This window comes from Panthera onca, chromosome D4 (assembly GCF_046562875.1).
Source record: "Panthera onca isolate mPanOnc1 chromosome D4, mPanOnc1 haplotype 2, whole genome shotgun sequence".
Taxonomy (NCBI): domain Eukaryota; kingdom Metazoa; phylum Chordata; class Mammalia; order Carnivora; family Felidae; genus Panthera; species Panthera onca.
The window spans coordinates 87952084-87969880 of NC_138351.1; the positions used below are offsets into that span (position 1 = coordinate 87952084).

The 17797-nt window shown below is 54.6% G+C and overlaps 2 protein-coding genes across 6 annotated transcripts in view; both read left to right on the top strand.

The window, feature by feature from the left end:
• LRRC8A (leucine rich repeat containing 8 VRAC subunit A) overlaps positions 1 to 2993 on the top strand; it is a 31204-nt gene extending 28211 nt beyond the window's left edge. For 2 of the 3 annotated variants that reach the window (XM_060608410.3, XM_060608411.3), the window contains one exon: positions 1082 to 2993. In XM_060608410.3, the coding sequence (XP_060464393.1) occupies positions 1082 to 1357 (276 nt within the window). In that variant the 3' untranslated portion in view covers positions 1358 to 2993. The remainder of the gene's footprint in view (positions 1 to 1081) is intronic. The other variant, XR_013551650.2, reaches the window with a different exon arrangement.
• A 3118-nt stretch (positions 2994 to 6111) lies between these two features.
• PHYHD1 (phytanoyl-CoA dioxygenase domain containing 1) lies at positions 6112 to 17392 on the top strand. Of its 3 annotated transcripts, none has more exons than XR_009602744.2 (11): positions 6112 to 6242; positions 8741 to 8896; positions 11718 to 11793; positions 11933 to 11980; positions 13017 to 13072; positions 13171 to 13233; positions 13887 to 13908; positions 15379 to 15507; positions 15606 to 15722; positions 16432 to 16566; positions 16731 to 16839. XR_009602744.2 is itself a non-coding variant. In XM_060608408.2 (11 exons), exons 1-11 carry the CDS (start codon positions 6210 to 6212, stop codon positions 17003 to 17005), a joined length of 873 nt encoding a protein of 290 aa, XP_060464391.2. In that variant the 5' UTR covers positions 6112 to 6209; the 3' UTR covers positions 17006 to 17392. The 3 variants fall into 3 exon arrangements, 2 of the variants coding, with proteins under 2 accessions (XP_060464391.2, XP_060464392.2); XM_060608408.2 differs by lacking the exon at positions 16432 to 16566 and adding an exon at positions 16960 to 17392 and having other exon boundaries at positions 16731 to 16857; XM_060608409.2 differs by lacking the exons at positions 15379 to 15507; positions 16432 to 16566 and adding an exon at positions 16960 to 17392 and having other exon boundaries at positions 16731 to 16857.
• Positions 17393 to 17797: the final 405 nt, after the last annotated feature.

Consider the following 17797-nt stretch of genomic DNA (forward strand, 5'->3'; position numbering starts at 1 on the left):
TACTGGGCTCCCGGCACTCATGGTCAGGGTGTGACTTGAGGAGGGGACTGAGGCCCAGGACAGGGAAGTGACACAGCTGGGGTCCCCACCCGTACTGGCACACTGTCTCCAGTTCTCAGCAACAGTTCAGGGCGTACAATTTTCTCGGCATGCTTCTCCCTTTCCTAAATGGTCCTTTTTTTTTAAAAAAACGTTTCTTTATTATTTTTTTTATTTTTTATTTAAAAAAAATTTTTTTTAATGTTTATTTATTTTTGAGACAAAGAGAGACAGAGCATGAACAGGGGAGGGGCAGAGAGAGAGGGAGACACAGAATCCGAAACAGGCTCCAGGCTCCGAGCTGTCAGCACAGAGCCCGACGCGGGGCTCGAACTCACGGACCGTGAGATCATGACCTGAGCCGAAGTCGGACGCTCAACCGACCAAGCCACCCAGGCGCCCCAACGTTTCTTTATTTTTGAGAGGGAGATAGACAGCTGAGCGGGGGAGGGGCAGAGAGACACAGAGAGGGAGACACAGAATCCGAGGCAGGCTCCAGGCTCCGAGCTGTCAGCACAGAGCCCAACGCGGGGCTCGAACCCACAAACGGTGAGATCATGACCTGAGCTGAAGTCGGACGCTTAACCGACTGAGTCACCCAGGCGCCCCTCATAAATTGTTCTTAAATCAGGCAAGACCCACAGGTGAGGCCTGGACGGTGGAGGGAGTGGGGAGCGGTTAGTGGAGTAGCTGGCCTGGCCGCTGTGATGTGCGGGGGGACCAGGTGCTGGGAGACAGCGGGGACCCAGGTGGCCCCCATCCTGCCCTCCCAGAGCCCACGGTCCAGGAGTGACCGGTGGCCGAGCAGCTTCCCCACGGAGGGATCGGTGCTCCTGGGGGCCGTGGGGGCCATAGGTTCCCCGGGAGGCCGGGGAAGGCTTCCCAGAAGAGGTGAGTACGGAATGATTCTTCAAGTACGGGTGGGAGTCAGCTGGGCTTCGGGCCGGACAGTACTGGTGCCGGGGGAGCGGGGAGAAGCCTCGGCCAAGGCCCCGGGTCTGTGCTGTGCCCCTCACTCGGGCCCTCTGCTCCTCCCCTGCAGATCGAGGCACTGCCCCCGGAACTCTTCCAGTGCCGGAAGCTGCGGGCGCTGCACCTGGGCAACAACGTTCTGCAGTCACTGCCCTCCAGGGTGGGCGAGCTGACCAACCTGACCCAGATCGAGCTGCGGGGCAACCGGCTGGAGTGTCTGCCCGTGGAGCTGGGCGAGTGCCCGCTGCTCAAGCGCAGCGGCCTGGTGGTGGAGGAGGACCTGTTCAACACGTTGCCGCCCGAGGTGAAGGAGCGGCTGTGGAGGGCTGACAAGGAGCAGGCCTGAGCGCTGGCGGACGGCTGAGCACGGGGCCGCCGAGGAGCCCTGGGACCCAGGGACCCGGGCACCCAGGGACAACCAGCCAGGTCTCAGCCAGGCCAGGAGCCCGGGGCTGGACGTCGGCTGGGCTGCAGCGACAGGACAGTACCTGAGGGGCTGGCCCCTTTTCTCCTTCGAGACTCATGCCCCCCAGGGCGGGCGCCTTGTCGGGGAGATCAGAGACCTAAGTCGTAGAGTGCAGTATTTGGACAATCAGGGCCTCTTCCCTGGAGGCCATCTCTGCCACCAGAGGCCCAGGGACACCTACTTAGCTCCTGGTATTTATTTTTCGCCACTTCCCACCCCTCCCTCCGGATAACTTCTACATTCCCAAGAAAGTCCAGCTCAGATGGGGGAGGTGTTGAAGGAAGGGTGGGCCGTGTCCCTTTTTCTTTTTTTTGGTGATGCCACCGGCGGTACCCACCCAGACTTGAGCAGAGTGGTCCAGGGAGAACCAGCCGTGGATAGTCGCCGCCCCCCCCCACCACCTTGGTGCGGGGGCCGGGCTCTGGCGGTATGGCCCAGGGGGACGGTAGGCCGCCGGGTAGAAAGGCCAGGCCTGGGGCTTGCCTCATCAGTTTTAGATTTTTTTTTTTTTTTTAAGTAAAAAAAAAAAGAAAAAGAAAAAGAAATTTTTTTTTAAAGCTTTGAAAATTGATGGTTTGGGTATTAAAAAGAAAAAAACTAAAAAAAAAAAAAAAAAAAAAGACAGTGAAGGCCAGTGAGTTGGGGTCTCAGGGCGGAATGGCAGCTTCAGAGCAGAGCAGCAAGACCCTGAATTGTATTTCCTCCCCCCCGGGTGCAGGCTGCCGAATGTCTTCCGAGTCTGGTGTGACCTCGGTCCAGGAGTTCTGTTTGTTCCTCTCCTCTCCCAGGATGGGGAATTTTGTTTTGTTTTGTTTTGTTTTTTGGTGTCTTGTTTTCTTTCTCCTCCATGTGTCTTGGCAGGCACTCATTTCTGTGGCTGTTGGCCAGAGGGAATGTTCTAGAGCTGCCAAGAAAGGAGGAGACTCGGGTTGGCTAATCCCCGGATGAACGGTGCTCCATCGTCCCGTCCCTCGTCTCAGTGTTAAAGAGCCAGGAGGAGCTACCTCGCCCGGACTCTGCTTTCCCACCTCACGTGTCACGACTTTGCCCAGTGCCACCACTAGCCTCAGCTGCTGACATCAGCCTTGTCACCACCTGGTCCTAAAGAAGAGACACTCGGAGGCGGGGTCATGGGTGGGGAGGTCGCTGCTGGGAGGGTGGGCTCCCCAGGTCTTAGTTCCAGTTTCTGTCCCGGGCGCCTGGCACACACAGCCCCCTCAGCACCTGGTTGCTGGAAGCCACCTCACTTTAGATCAGTCACCGGGGTCCCCGCGTTAGAAGGGTCCCCCCCCCCCCTTAGATCAATCACTTGGACACTAAGGCACGTTTTAGCGTCTCTTGTCTTTAATGATTACGTCCATTTGTCTGTCCATGTGTGTTTCCTGCGTCATATCGGCGGATGTAATCCTCAGAAATAATGCACACTAGCCTTTGACGACCATGAAGCAATCCGTTACATGAGGGTCTGAACTTGTAGACTCGGTTCAAATATCAAATAAATCTATAACAGAAGGTAGCCTTTGGAGGTCTCTGTGTCGTTGCAGGGGGGATGGGGGGGCTTCCCTCAGCTCTCTGAGTCCCGCTGGGCCCTGTGGACTAGTTTGTGGAACAGCCACCGATGGGCACCTAGAAGGTGGTTCACCGCCCCTCTCCCTGCCGGGGGAGACCGCAAGCCCCGTGGAGGCAGCCTCTGTTGCGTGTCTGGTGTGGCCCAGGCCGGGGATCCCACGGCCACCCAGTCGCCTGTGGTTTGGACCTTCGTGAGCTTTGGCGGGGGAAGGCGTGGGGGCACTGGAATACTCTCCATCCTTGTCCCAGCTCTGTTACTCCCTGCACAAAGCCGGGCCGATCCCTTCCCTCCCAGGGCCTCCATACCCCCATCTATGCAATGGGCGTTTCCACTCTGTGCTCTCACAGGGACCCTTGTAATTCCTAACAGCCATTCCCCTGGGCTCCTCAGAGGTGGGGCGGCCGGTCACTGCAGAGAACCCGACCGGCTCCTGGCCCCTTGGGAGCCTGCTGAAGGGGCAGGGGTCAAGGGCAGAGCTGCCTTCAAATCGTAGCTCTGCCATTTATCTGACGTGGGGCCACAGAGTCCTCGTTTGTAAAATCAGACTAGCGTTGGCAACCTTGCAGGACTGTTCTGAGGCTCACTGGTGACAATTATGTGGTAGGTGGAGTTTTGAACAGAGGGCCTGGCTTTTAGTGCCCAATAACTGACACTGTCCACCTGGACCAGTGAGGCTTGCGCTGGGCCGACCTGGGGACCCAGGGGCAGGGGGCTTTTGGTGAAGAAGAAAGGCCATTGGATCTTAGCGATGAGGCCTTAGCTGCTGCTTGGTGGGCTGTGATCCCTTCGGAGACCCTCCTGTATCGCCACGGTGGAGGCGTTTTCCCCTCCTGTCTGGTCTGGCACCTCCCAACCCCCGCTCCCCCATCCAGCCTTGGGGCCCCCCAGCGACCCCAGAAAGAGGAGTGTTGCCTCTGGAGCTGGTTAGCTTTTGGGAAAAACCACAATGCAAACCCACTTCCCGAAGCCTGAGCAGAATGAATGAACAAATCTTGGGAGGTCCATCCCCTCCCTCTCCCCTCCCCCCCATCCTCCCGGGCTCTAGGCTCCAAACCTCAGTGGTAGTCTTTCCTCTGATTACAACAGCAGTTTGGAAAACTGGGGGAAGTTCAACAATAAGATAAAAATATCCTGACATTCCACCCAGAACAGCCCCTGCTAACTTCTGCTCAACAGCTGGTAGCTACTTAGTAAATGCCAGGCCCTGTGCCAAGCTCTTCATCAGAGGTAAAGCGCCGAGCTTCCTCCTTACGAGAGGTATTTATGTTATCCCCAAATTAAGGATGGGGAACGCAGGGCCCAGGCCTGGACTGAGACCCGGTCTGCCTCCCTGAGCTCCACTACAAGCCTTTGGTGGGGGTTCCCAGGGAAGCTGTTGGCCCAGCAGGATCGGACCCTTACCATGCTCTTGGCACATGGTCGGTGTCTGTATTTTCGGGCCACCGCAACACATGGGGCCAGGACAGTGGGGAATGCGCCCTGCCTCACGTGAGCTCCGTCTCACCTGTATCTCCTGCATGGTTCTGTCTTCAGCCTGCCCTGCTCCCCCAGCCTAGCTCCTCAGAACCTCTTCTCCATTCTCAGGAGCCTGGCCACCCTCTCCTGGCCCTCAGGAATCGACACCAAGCAGCTATTCTCGATGCCGTGGCCCAGAAAACATGACTTGGGCCCAAGGCTCCCAAAGGCTGAGCTCATGTCCCCATGCTCACTGCCAAGACAGTCTGTCCCTTTACCATTCAGGAAAACGTCATTTCAGGGAAGTCCAGCGGCCAGTTTTCAGAAGCTGCAGCCAGAATGGCCCCATTAGCTGCTGAGCAGGTCTGGTGGGTGCTGTTCTTGTTCTGATGGCTGGTCTCCACAATGCCAGCCAGACTTGAGACGCCAAACATCTTTGGCCTGGGGGGTGGGGAAGAGGAACCTAGAGCTTTTCCCTTCCTCATTCTGAAGACACAGCCCCCCACTCCATAGCCCCCTCCCCCCCTTTTCTTTTTCTGAGAATGATTTATTTAGGGGCGCCTGGGCGGCTCAGTCGTTTAAGCATCCGACTTTGGCTCAGGTCATGATCTTCAGGTTCGTGAGTTTGAGCCCCGTGTTGGGCTCTGTGCTGACAGCTCAGAGCCTGGAGCCTGCTTCGGATTCTGTGTCTCCTCTCTGCCCCTCCCCGGCTCATGCTCTGTCTCTCAAAAATGAATAAACATTAAAAAAAAAAATGTTTATTTAAGTGATCTCTGCACCCAGTGTGGGGCTTGAACTCACACCCCAGAGATCAAGAGTCCAGAGATGGAGAGTTGCAAGCTCTTTGAACTGAGCCAGCCAGGAGCCCCTAGCCCCTTCTGCTAAGATTGCCTTTTATCTGCTATCCTCTTCTGAGCCATAGGCTGACCCCTACCCCCTCCTTTAATCCTCCCAAGACTGGGAGAATTTCAGAGCATCAGAGCCGGGAGGGGCCCAGATAATTCTCTGAGGACCTTTTCCACCTTTGGAAAGTAAAGCCACTTGGCCCAATCTGACCAGTCTGACGTGCAGATCCCCCAGGCCCACCCTGCACGCTCCCCCCCCCCCCCCCCATATTGATGCTGGTAGCCTGAGGACTTTCTAATCCTTATGTGAAGTCTAGAGAGGGGCTGACATTCATCAGAGGTCACAGTGAGTGATGGTGCCTGGTCTGCGACTCAGGGGTCCTCCTGCCTACCCAGCTTCTTTCTTTGCCCTGACACTCCTGGAATACAATTTCTAGGCACCTGGTAAGCAGTCACAGTAGGGTGGTTTCTGGAAAGAACCTGGGAGGGAGCTGTTAAAAACCATGAAGGAAATTGAAAAGGGCTAATCCTGGATTAACTGGGAGGATGGACCCAGGGTATTGAGCTGGGTCAGAGGCAAGGGCCCCAACCAGGCACAGAAGTCGGGGGGGGGGGGGGGGGGGTGGGTGGCGCAGGGGTCCAGAGAGGCCTGTGTGTACTTGGGGGAGGAGAGCTGGGATTAGGTTTCCTTTAGGTAGGCAAGAGTTAAATCCTCCGAGGCCTCCCAGGGCTCCAGCTACTGTCCCTGCCCCCTTCTCCTTTCCTTGCCCCACCTTCACTGCCCTCTAACCTCTGGACTTGTGTACTTTTCTTCTCCAGCCCGGGGCACAGCGCAGCACCCAAAGGAACCTGCCTCATCCTCATGGCCTGCCTGAGCTCCTCGCAGCTCCAGAAGGTAGGGGCCTGCAGGGTGGGGGTCCGAGAGGGTCAAGTAAGTGTTGGGGGCGCCTCTGGAACTGTCGTAGACCCTGGGAACTCAATCCTACCCTCTGCCATTTTTCAGAAGAGGAAACCGAAACCCAGAGTGGTCAGTTTCCAACCAGGACCTTTAACTTCTGCACACACAGCCGGGGGCGTCAGGGCCGCAGGACAGGGGTGTGGTGGGAATGTGTATGTGTGACCAAAACCAGAATAAAGAATAAAGATCAGCCCTTGTTGGGTGATGAGCACAGGATGTTTTATGTAAGCGGTGCATCATGGGAATCTACCCCTGAAACCAAGAAGCACACTGCACACAAGGTATGTTAGCTAACTTGACAATAAATTATATTAAAAAATAAAAATAAATTAAAAAAAAAAAAAAAAAAAGGAATAAAGATCAGCCAGGCCAGGCCAGGCCTGGGCCCTGAGAAACAAGGAAGAAGGGCCCAAGAGCCAAGGAAGCCTGGGGCAGAATGGCAGAGTCAGGGCCCCACGTGGGGGTGGGGTCATCCCCCTCCCCCCTCCCCTGCATTTGCACAGTGTCAAACACAAAAGGCTAACCCTTGAGAATAAGAGTGACCCAGGCTTAAAAATCGTGACCCTTGTTTGTTCCTGATTACGAGAAAAAGGCCGGAAGATACCAAAAAGCTCAAAGAAGAAAATGAAAAACCACCTGTAATTTCCTACGTGGAGACTTAATATTTTGCTATACAGCCCTAGAATCTTTAAAAGTCCATTATAATAGCTACTGCTATGTTTTATAGAAGGGGCACCACTGGATTTGACGGTCTGCCGGCCAAAGAGGGGAAAACACTCACCCAAGATCTCACAAGGGCTAAAATACTAATTTGCATTCACCTTTTTTTTTTTTTTTCCGTCTCACAGTCTATCAGGAACATATGCCCATGTCAGTAAATATTTTTCTGTCACATGATTTTTGTCAGTTGTGTTGTGTTCCAGACAGATAAAACATACTTTGTTGAATGAACCTCCCTGTGCTGAGCATTTAGGTTGTTTCTGGTTTATTGCTCTCGTTACACAAGCCTCAGTGGATACCCCCATAGAAACATCTTTGCTCCCCTATCTGCTAAGCCCCCATCTTCCTATCTCAAGAAGTTCTAGACCAAGTGTATCTGCTGGGTCACAGGGACGCACAGTTTGCTGTGGATGACCCAGTTCCCAAGGAGGAAATGTTCAGCTCGATACTGATGGGGGGCGTTAAGCGTCTGTCACGTAGAGCTGCCTAGAGACAAGAGGGCCCATGGTGAGTGGTCATAAATGTCCCAGTGTCCCACACGTGGAAGCCAGAACCAGAACCGGACATCCTTGGGGGATGTGAGAGAGGGAATGGGGAAGTCGGTGACTGGGAATCAGATCCTTCACAGTGGGCTCAAGGGGTGACTTCCACAGGACCAGAGGTCTGGAGGCAAATCTGAATAAGAATAAGCTAGCTGTTTTAACTCCCCCCTGGCTGCCCACTGCATTCAGGACAAAGCCCACCTCCTTGCCTGCCCTGGCCCCCACCTCCCTCCTGTGTCCCTTCTGTTCCCGCCCTCACTTTGCTCCAACAGGGGCTTCACACATCCTGCTCCCTCAGTCTGGGATGTTCATCCTTGTTTCTCCAACTCCCATTACCTGCTGGTGCCCTTTAAATGCCACCTTCTCAGAGCTGCTGCCCTGCTCTGTCCCCCTCCCCCCCCCCATCTGGTTTCCATGAGACACTTTCTGCCTTCAGCTCTTGAATCTGGCCTCTCCCTCCTTGCACGAAGCCGTTTGTGACAGCACATCCCCCTGCATGCTGGTTTGTCTGACATCAGCCTCCTTCGGTAGACTGTAAGCTCCAGGACAGCGGGCACTGTGGCTGGCTTGCTCATTAGTGTACCTCCAGCTTTTAAAACCGTGTCTGGTACGTGGTAGATAGATGCTCAGTAAATTTCAGTTGAATGAATGAATGAATGAGGTTGGTCCAAGCCCACTGGTGGAGGAAGGATAGGGACACCTCCCCTTCCTCCTTCCTTCATTCAAGCAACCAATGCTGGTTGTTCCTCCCTGGATTTCAGACCCCATGGCTCCAGGGTGGGGTCGGGGGATGGGGAAACAGAGCCACGAACGGGACACTGGGTCCTGCCTTCAGACAGCTTTGGGTTTGAGGGAGGGGGCCAAGCCAGTCCTCATAAAGAGCGTTTGGGGGCACGTGGGTGGCTCAGTCGGCTAAGCGTCTGACTTCAGCTCAGGTCACGATCTCACCCTTCGCGGGTTCGAGCCCCACATCGGGCTCTGTGCTGACAGCTCGGAGCCTGGAGCCCGCTTCGGATTCTGTGTCTCCCTCTCTCTCTACCCCTTGCCCCACTCACACTCTCTCTCTCAAAAATAAACATTCAAAAAGAAAGAAAGAAAGAAAGAAAAAAAGAAAGAAAGAGAGAAAGAGCGTTTGAGGGCAGGGAGAAGCTTGAATTTCCTTCCTGCCTTCAGTTTCAGGAGGATGGCTTCCTGGTGCTGGAAGGATTTTTGTCAGCGGATGAATGTGTAGTCATGCAACAGAGGATTGGCGAGCTAGTGGCCAACATGGATGTCCCTCTCCACTCCCGCACGATATTTTCCACCCAGGACGAGCAGCTGAAGGTCCTGGTAGGTGTCTGGGGCATCGGATCTGTGGGCACAGGATCTGGTCTTTGACGTGGGGCTCAGTCCTCAGCCAGCAGCAGTGTGGAAGGGAGGGCCCAAGGCCCACGGGCTTGTTCTGACAACAAATCAGGCCCTGAGCCCTCCCCGTGCCGGGCTAAGTGCCTTTCGTACGTATTTCCTTCGCTTCTCACTCTGGATTTATAAGGTTGGTATTATTACCCCCATTTGACAGGTGGGGAAAATGAGGGTTGGCTCACTTGCCCCAAACCATGTTGTTAGTAATTCATGAGTGAGGATTTGAACACAGATCTGCCTGATACCACGTCCTTGCTGGTCACTGCTCTGCTGTACTTCCTCGGGAGTTCTCCCGCCACAAGGGCCTCCTTTGGGGCCAGCAACCCAGAAGGAGCCAAGCGATTCTGATGGACCTATCTTGTGTAAGCCTTATCCCCCCAGTGAGACTAGAAACCCAGCTTCTTCACCCACCACCCCTTGTGACTTAATAGGACTCAATGCAGTTTGAGATGGGTAAGTTGAGACTCAGGGGTTCTCCCGCACAGTTTGCTTAACCCTTCGGGAGCCTGCCTGTAGTGTGGCCTTCAAGCCAAAGCTGTGGTCTGGGCCCGTTAACGGGGCTCGTTCACGCTGAGGAGCTCCTGCCATCTGGTGGACATATGGGGAATTACAACGGCCGGGAGACTTGCCACCCAGGGAGTGGGGCTGGGGCACTTGAGAAGGGCAAAGGGTTACAGAATGATAGTTTCCTCCAAATAGTAGGTTTCATTCGGCCACACCCCAGCCATGTAGATGGGGACAGCAGAGGTGGAGGTCCAGTGTCCAGAGACCGGTCACTCAAAAGACTCCAAGGAGTGAGGGGGCCGATCCTGTGCTCTCCGAGCTGCCTTCTGAGAATGTTCTAGAGACCAGTGAAGGGTTGGGGGGGATGGGAGAATAAAGTGTATGTATCTTGGTTTCTAATGCTTGCAAAGAGCTCAGCACAGTTCCTGGGACTTGGTAAACCCTTAGTATTCACCGCTGATCTTGTCAAAGACTTCGAAATGGGCATTAAAAGGAAAAAAGATCAATGAATGTCCCGTCCAGTTTTCCAACTCTGTGAGTTGTATAGAACTGATAATAATGGGGGCGCCTGGCTGGCTCAGTTGGTAGCATGTGAGTTCAAGTCCCACGTTGGATGTAGAGATGACTTTTAAAAAGTAAAATAAATGAAATATTAAAAAAAAGCTGGCAATAACGTCCACAGAAATGGGTATGAACTGGGTCCAGAAGAATGGAATCATTGCCCTGCCAATCGATCCGTTTCACATCCATTTGCAAATTCATTTCAGTATTTGTTATTGCCTATCTGTATGTGCTTCTTAGAATTCTTTGAACATCTTACTGGTTCCCTTGTGAATTAACAAGTTAAGCAGAACCTTTGGCATGATTAGCTTCATTACCTTTATTTTTTTCAGCTTATTCATTTATTTATTTAGAGAGAGTGTGGGGGAGGGCCAGAGAGAATGGGAGAGAGAGAATCCCAAGCTAATCCCAAGCTAATAGCACAGAGCCTGACGAAGGACTCGAACCCACAAACCATGAGATTATGACCTGAGCCAAAGTCGGATGCTTAACTGAGTCACCTAGGTGTCCCCATTATCTTTAATATTATTATTATCAGTTATGCTTCCCTGACTTGTTTCCCTCACCCCTGATCCTGATACGGAACACTTAAGAATGTTGGGGGGAAAAAACCCATATAGTGTTCGGTGGGAAGGGCTTGAAAGGGTCAGGCAAGTCACAGCAGAGCCCCACAGGCACGCGTGAGAGCAGATGTACACAAGTGAGGGGAGCAGGGGCAGGTGGGGTAGGGCTGTGCCACGTGGAGAACCCAGGTAGGGTGGTGGGCGCCCTCAACTCCACTTGTGCCACCACCTAGGAAGGTAGGGAGATCTATATGATGGGAGCCAAGGGTAGCTAAAACCATAAGGAAAAAAAAACATCACGCATCTTCCTGAAGCACCATTGTCTTCTGATGCTAAGGAATCTAAAACATATTAACATTAACAAGGAGAGGCTGTTAAGAAAACAGAAAAAGATGAGCGATAGTTTATATTCATCAAGCAGTTAGCCACGCCCTTGCTGAGTGTTTTCCCTCGAGCAGCAGCAGGAGTAAAGATAATAATGAAAGCAGATACTCATGTGGCACTTCCCATATTCCAAGGACTGTTCTAGTGCTTTGTGTATGCCAATTCATAATCTCTACACCCTATGGGATACTTTTAATAACATCTATATTTTATGAGGAAACTAAGCCCAGAGAGGTTCAGTAATGTGGTGGGGGTCACATAGCACCTCAGTGGCAGAGCTGGGATTTGAACCCAAGTATTCTAGCTCTAGGGTCTGGGCTCTCAACTACTGTAAGATTCAGCCTGTAGAGGCTGAAGCCTCCAACAATCCAGGGGAGGTCAGTTCTATTATTTCCCTTTACAGAAGAGGAAACTGAGGCATTGAAAGGTAAAAATAGGTGATCCAAGGCTACCTGGGACCCAAGGCTATTTGATGACAGTGTCTATGTTCGGAATCATAGCATATCGAGCATAGGAATCATGTGACTTAATTAAGAGGTTTCTGAGAAATTTTATGCTTGTGGCTTCTGACAGTGCTTCGGGGCACCTGGGGTTCCTGTTCACTGTCTGTGCCTCAGTGGGCGAGTGTGAGAAGCACCAGCGGGGTCTGCAGCCCTGTGGGGTCAGGAAGCATGAGTGTCCCCTTCTCTCTGACCCCGTGATGCTCTCTCAGTCCCTCTGATGTCCCCTCTCCACAGGACAACAGAGACTATTTCTGGAACAGTGGCGACAAGATTCGATTCTTCTTTGAGAAAGGCGTTTTTGATGAGAAAGGTTCGGAGCTGGGGTCCCAGAGGTGTGAGAAGGGCGGCACTGGGGTATCTCCCCCCAGGGCGGGGTGGGCGCTGAGGCCAGCTGCCCAGGGGAGGGTGGACTCCAGCTTTTTTGTCTTTACCTGTTCCTTGTGCTACAGGAAATTTCCTGGTCCCTCCCGAGAAATCCATCAACAAGATTGGCCATGGTAAGCAGGCATGCCGGGAAAAGGAAACGGGGAAACTGAGGCCTAAAGAATGTAGGAGCCTAACCCAAAGCTCACAGGAAGTTAGTGGTCTGGCAAATGGCATTTCTGGCTGCAGCTCCCCTCTGGACCTGCTCTTCTGGCCTTATGACGCTAATCACACGACATTGCCACCACAGCACTGGGAGGAGGGGCCCCCAGAGCCGCACATGCAGACCCTTCAACTGTCTGCTGCCCGGCCTGGGGATGATCCAGGCCCCGGGCATGGGGGGACTCCTGGATCCCACCACTTCCTGGAGCCTCCTCGAGGAGCACCTAACATGTTGACATGGCCCCTATTCTGAGACCCAAAAATGAAGCTATGAGGCCCTCTTTTTTTTTTTTTTTTTTTTTCGGGATCATACATTATGATTTATTTTGCAGACCACTTATTTTTAAGCTTGAAGTTATATCATGGGAGCTTTGTAAAAAAAAAAATTGTGGCAAAATACATGTAATATAAAATTTACCATCATAACCATTTTAGTGTATACAATTCAGTGGCATTAAGTGTGCTCAGCTCTCACGCTTTGTAACAACAACAATAATAGCGGAGAGGGAGATGTCCGGGTATTCTGTGCCAGGCCCTGGCCTGGCGTTGCAAATGCATTCGCTCATCGAGCCTCGTGGTAGCCTGGGAGGCAGGGCTGGTCTTCTGGATCTGCGGCACAGAGGAGAAACTGAGGCTTATAGGAGATAAATGGTCACTCGAAGTAGCTTAGGGTAAGTAGCAGCACTGAGATTCCTACCAAGTTCCAGGCCCCTTTGAGTCAGGTCTGGAGTGGGGTTCCCAGATGGCTGGAAGGTCAAGAGTAAGGTCTTGGGTGGAGTGAGGTGCAGGCATCGTGGGCCCATCCCTTGGCTATAAACAAGCAGAAAGCTTAATGCGTGCAAACGGGTGAGAAGTTCAAGTGAGGCCTGCGTCTGGGTGCCTGGGACCAGGCACAGAGGGACGTGTCGGGGCTGGGGACTGGCCGGTCAGCCCACCTCTGTCCTACAGCTCTGCATGCCCATGACCCAGTCTTCAGGAGTGTCACACACTCTCCCAAAGTGCAGGTGAGCAGGGGTGAGGGTGAGGGTGAGGGGGGTGGGCAGGTGGGTGGCCCAGATGTGAGTGAGGGTAGGCTGGAAGTCTGACCTCTGCCCCCTTCCAGGCCTTAGCCAAAAGTCTGGGCCTCCAGATGCCCGTGGTGGTGCAGAGCATGTACATCTTCAAGGTGAGCTCCCTGTCCTCCCCAGACCTCAGTTTACCCTCTGTAATGTACACAGAGTACTCACATCAAGCCCCTCCTTACGAAGGGCCAAAAAGCTGCTTCCCTGAAGAATTACTGAGTTTTGAGGAGAACGTGCAAAATCCGTGTCCCCTGGGTAAGGCGCCTGGCACTTTGTCGGTGCTCAGTTAAAGTCTGGTGGCAGGAGGCAAGGAGACCCCCAGGATTCTCTTCTCCCTTCTCTTGCCATTGAAATGCTCTGCTCCCAACTTCAAGGCCCAGCTCAATGCCACCTCCTCCAAGAAGTCTTCCAGTGTTCCCCTGGGAAGAGAGGGACCCATCGCTGAGCCTGGCTGGGCTGAGAGGCTTAACCTCAGGCCTGGGCCCCGGCCACTCTTGCTGTCCTTCCCTTCGGCTTTGTTCTTGGTAGGCATGGGTGTGTTCAGACTCAGAGCACCGTGCCAGGCAGCGTGGTTTTTCTCTTTGCGGCCCTCCTGGGCCTGGCACATGGTGGGTACTCCATAGTTGGGTGCTGGTGTGAAATCCTTGGAGGTAAACACCTGTGGCCGGGTCAGAGCATCCCCCAAAACTCAGAGTGGCCCCTGCTCCCCACCCCCACCCCCGCCCCCGGCTTCACTGGCCCTTCTTTTCTCTTGTAGCAACCTCATCTTGGTGGCGAAGGTAAGCGGAAAACAGGCTGTGGGGCCCAGCAAAGGCCACCGCGGGAGATCTGGGACATTAGTGGTTGGGAGGGATGGTGCTTGGGGAGATGTCCATGGGCAAGAGCCTGGGGCAGGAAGGAGAAGCTACCTTCGGTTCCTTTGTGGAATAGTTGGTTGGGAGGGTGTCCTGGGGCCCTTGGCACAGTGGTTCTCGAGCCTGGGTTCTTGAGCAATCCCTACCTGGTTAAAAATACAGATCCCAGGGCCCCAGGCCCTAAGACCTTTAGGCAGCAGGGCTGCAAAGACCTGTGAGCCTGTATTTTTTCTTTTAAGTTTATTTATTTATTTTGAGAGAGAGAGAGAGAGAGAGAGAGAGAGTGTGTGTGTACGTGGGGGAGGGGCGGAGGGAGATTCCCAAGCAGGCTCTGCGTGGGCAGCGTGGAACCTGACTCGGGGCTCTCCCTCATGAACCGTGAGATCATGACCTGAGCTGAAGCTGGGTGCTTAACTGAGTGAGCCACGCAGGCGCCCCTCCTGGAGGACTGATTTAACAGAGAAATTGCCCATCTAATTTCAAAGCCCTCTGGATGCACAGATACCCTTTGTGGCCTCCCTTGCAGGCAATTATCTACTTCTGCTTGAATACCTCCAGTGACAGGGGGCTCATCCTCTCACAGCCAGCCCTTTCCTTCCTCACGTGAGCCCAAGTCAGCCTCCTTGTGACCACCGGCTCCTCCCCACCGTTCAGCCCGAGGGGCGAGCAGGCCCTCCCTGAGTTCAGCACCCGTACTTCCTTCAGTGGCCCTTCCCTCAAATGCTTTGGAGTGCCTGCCATTAGGACACCTTGCTCTGGACACTGGATTGTCCAAGTCCCTCTTCAAGTTTGGTGCTCAGCAAACACACAGTTCCCAAGGAAGGAAGGAAGGAAGGAAGGAAGGAAGGAAGGAAGGGAGACTAGCACCCACAGACTGAAGTCCTTTGTTCAGCAGCCCTCCATCCTGGCTGGGGCCCAGCATCATCCAGAGGGGGTTAAAATGTGGCTGGGGGCCAGTCACACCACCTCTTCTCCTTTCGAGCCCAACTCCCCAGTCTTACACCAGCGGATCATCTGGTGGCTGGAGATGCTTGTCCTGGTTAAGGACAGTGACCTTAGTTGCCTGGCTGGGATTTAAACAATCACAGCCGCTTTGTAGCCATTAGAGCGTCCGGCCCTGTACTAAGCACTTTTCACACGTTTTCTCGTGGGATCCTCCAGTGACTCTGTGAGGTAGGTTATTGTCGAGGCCGTTTCAAGGTTTAGAGATTGAAGTTTTGAGAGCCGAAGTCTCGTGCCCTCAGTCTCTATGCCAGGAAGCGCTGGGATTCCAACTGACCACGGGAAGGCTCGGGCTGCAGGGCTCTGAGAGCACCAGGGAGCCGGGAACAAGGCCAAGGTGAGGTGGGCCAGGTTCCTCACGCCCGGGGCGGGGGGGCGGGGGTGCTGCTGCAGTCACTCCCCACCAGGACGCCACCTTCCTGTACACGGAGCCCCTGGGCCGGCTGCTGGGCATATGGATAGCACTGGAGGATGCCACGCTGGAGAATGGCTGCCTCTGGTTCATCCCGGGCTCCCACACCAGTAAGGACACCGGTCTCGCCCTGCCCACTCGTATCCCACCCCGATGGCAGAGAGACTTGGAGAAAAAGAGAGGCTAAAGGCTCCCCCTTGACCTGCAGGTGGGGTGTCGAGAAGGCTGATCCGGGCCCCTGCTGGCTCGATACCTGTCACCAGCTTCCTTGGGTCTGAGCCTGCCTGGGATAACAGCCTCTTTGTGCCCACACCAGTGCAGAGAGGTAGGTGGGATCCTGGCGGCAGGCTCTGGGGCCACGTCTGTGGGTCTGCGCTTGCTCTGACCACCCAGCTCACCTGAGGGCTGTGAAGCCACAGAATGGGAGGCCGGGCTGGACAGGTACTGGGAAGTCTCAAAGTTGCCTGATTAACAGCAAGGCCTCCCAGGATGCCGGGCTGGCTCAGTTGGAAAAGTGTGCTACTCTTTATTTTCTTTTTTTAAACGTTTATTCATTTTTGAGAGACAGAGAGAGACAGAGCGCGAGCCCGGGAGGGGCAGAGAGAGAGGGAGACAGAATCTGAAGCAGGCTCCAGGCTCCGAGCTGTCAGCACAGAACCTGATGCGGGGCTCAAACTCACTGACCGCGAGATCATGACCTGAGCTGAAGTCGGGACGCCTAACCGACTGAGCCACCCAGGTGTCCCAAGAGCATGCTACTCTTGATCTTGGGGTCATGAGTTCGAGCCCCATGTGGGTGCAGAGATGACCTAATGAAAGAAAACTTCAAAACAGAACGAACCAAAACAGCACGGCCTCCCAGATCAGGCTAGCATCCAGACCCTGCAACTTCCGGGCTGTCTCTTGGGGCAAATGACTGAACCTCTCTGAGCCTCAGTTTCCCCAAATGTAAAGCGGGGAAGTCCGTGAGATGGATGACGTATAGATGACGTGGGACACAGTAGATGCCGACCAGATGCCGCTGTTCCTGTTAGAATAGGGAAAGGAGACGTCCAGCCCGGCATCTGCTTGCAAGGTCCCAGCTGACGGGCACAGTACAGATGCTTCTGCCTGGTCCTGCAAACACCACAGAAGGGGACACCCTTGCCAAGGCTTGCCGAGGGTACCGGGTCACAGCAGAAGCGACTTGATCCCAGGGGAGCCTCCGACCCTGGGGCAGGCTGCAGGGCCCCGAGTTTTCAGGGACGGGAATGGGGATGAACGGGCCACAGAGCCACTAGAGGGAGGAGCGCCCTTTGTCCCCTCTCCTGACCTGCTGCTGCATTCCCGCCAGGGGCCCTCATCCTAATCCACGGAGAGGTGGTGCACAAGAGCGAGCAGAACCTCTCGGACCGCTCACGCCATGCCTACACTTTCCACCTCATGGAGGCCTTGGGCACCGTGTGGAGCCCGGAGAACTGGTAGGTGGCAGGGTGTGTGCGTGCCCCGGACAGGCTCCTGAAGAGGTCCTGGAGGCCGGGAGCAGTGACTCTGGCACCTCAAGGTTCTCTCTGTCTCCGCAGGCTCCAGCCAACAGCTGAGCTCTCCTTCCCCCCCCTGTATACCTAAACGTCCTCTCGGGGCCGGGCCCGGTCCCTCCCGGGCGAAGCCGCGGCCGGGCAAGCAGCAGCACCTCGCCCCCCTGCCCAGCTGCGAAGGGGAAGTCGAGTCTCTCCTCCAGTGCTTTCTCCCTGCCAGGGTCTGTGCCCCTCGGCCCTGCAGACAGGCAGGCGAGAGGTGGCGGGCGGGCAGCAGGAGCCTGCACCGCATGGCTTTCCGGAGACCTCTGTCTCCTCTTCCTCTCCCCTGCCCCAACCCAACCTCCCCCTGGAGGCAGCCTGTTACTACGAAAGGGTTCTGGCTGCTTCTCTGCCAGCTTCCCACTGTTCTCTCCTCTCAGAGGGAATTCTGATTATTACGGTGCAGGACATTCAATAAAAGCGACTTCTGAATACAGCTTCTGGAGTTTCACCTAACAGCGCACGTTTCTAAGCTTCCTTGAACGAGGTCAGTAACGTTGGGCATGGAGATGCCCAGGCAGAGCCGCCTCCGTGGAGGTGCCTGTGGTCCTCACTTCCCACGTCCTCCACTGCGTTACCTGCCTGGCCTTGGCAGCCGTATGAACTTGTGACCTTACTTTTCAGCCCCCCCGCTCTGAATTCATGGGCAAACCGAGGCCCGGGGAGGGGGGACAGAGCCCTTCCCCCAGGCCACCCAGGGAGTCAGGGAGGCAAAGCTCTTCCCTGGCGTTTTGCTGCCTCTTTTAGCAAGCAGAAGGGAGCCCGAGAGAACGGAAGGGTTTGTGAAGTCTCCTTTGAGCCCCAAAGGAATGTCCTAACACTTTCCTCTGAGGGACAGGGC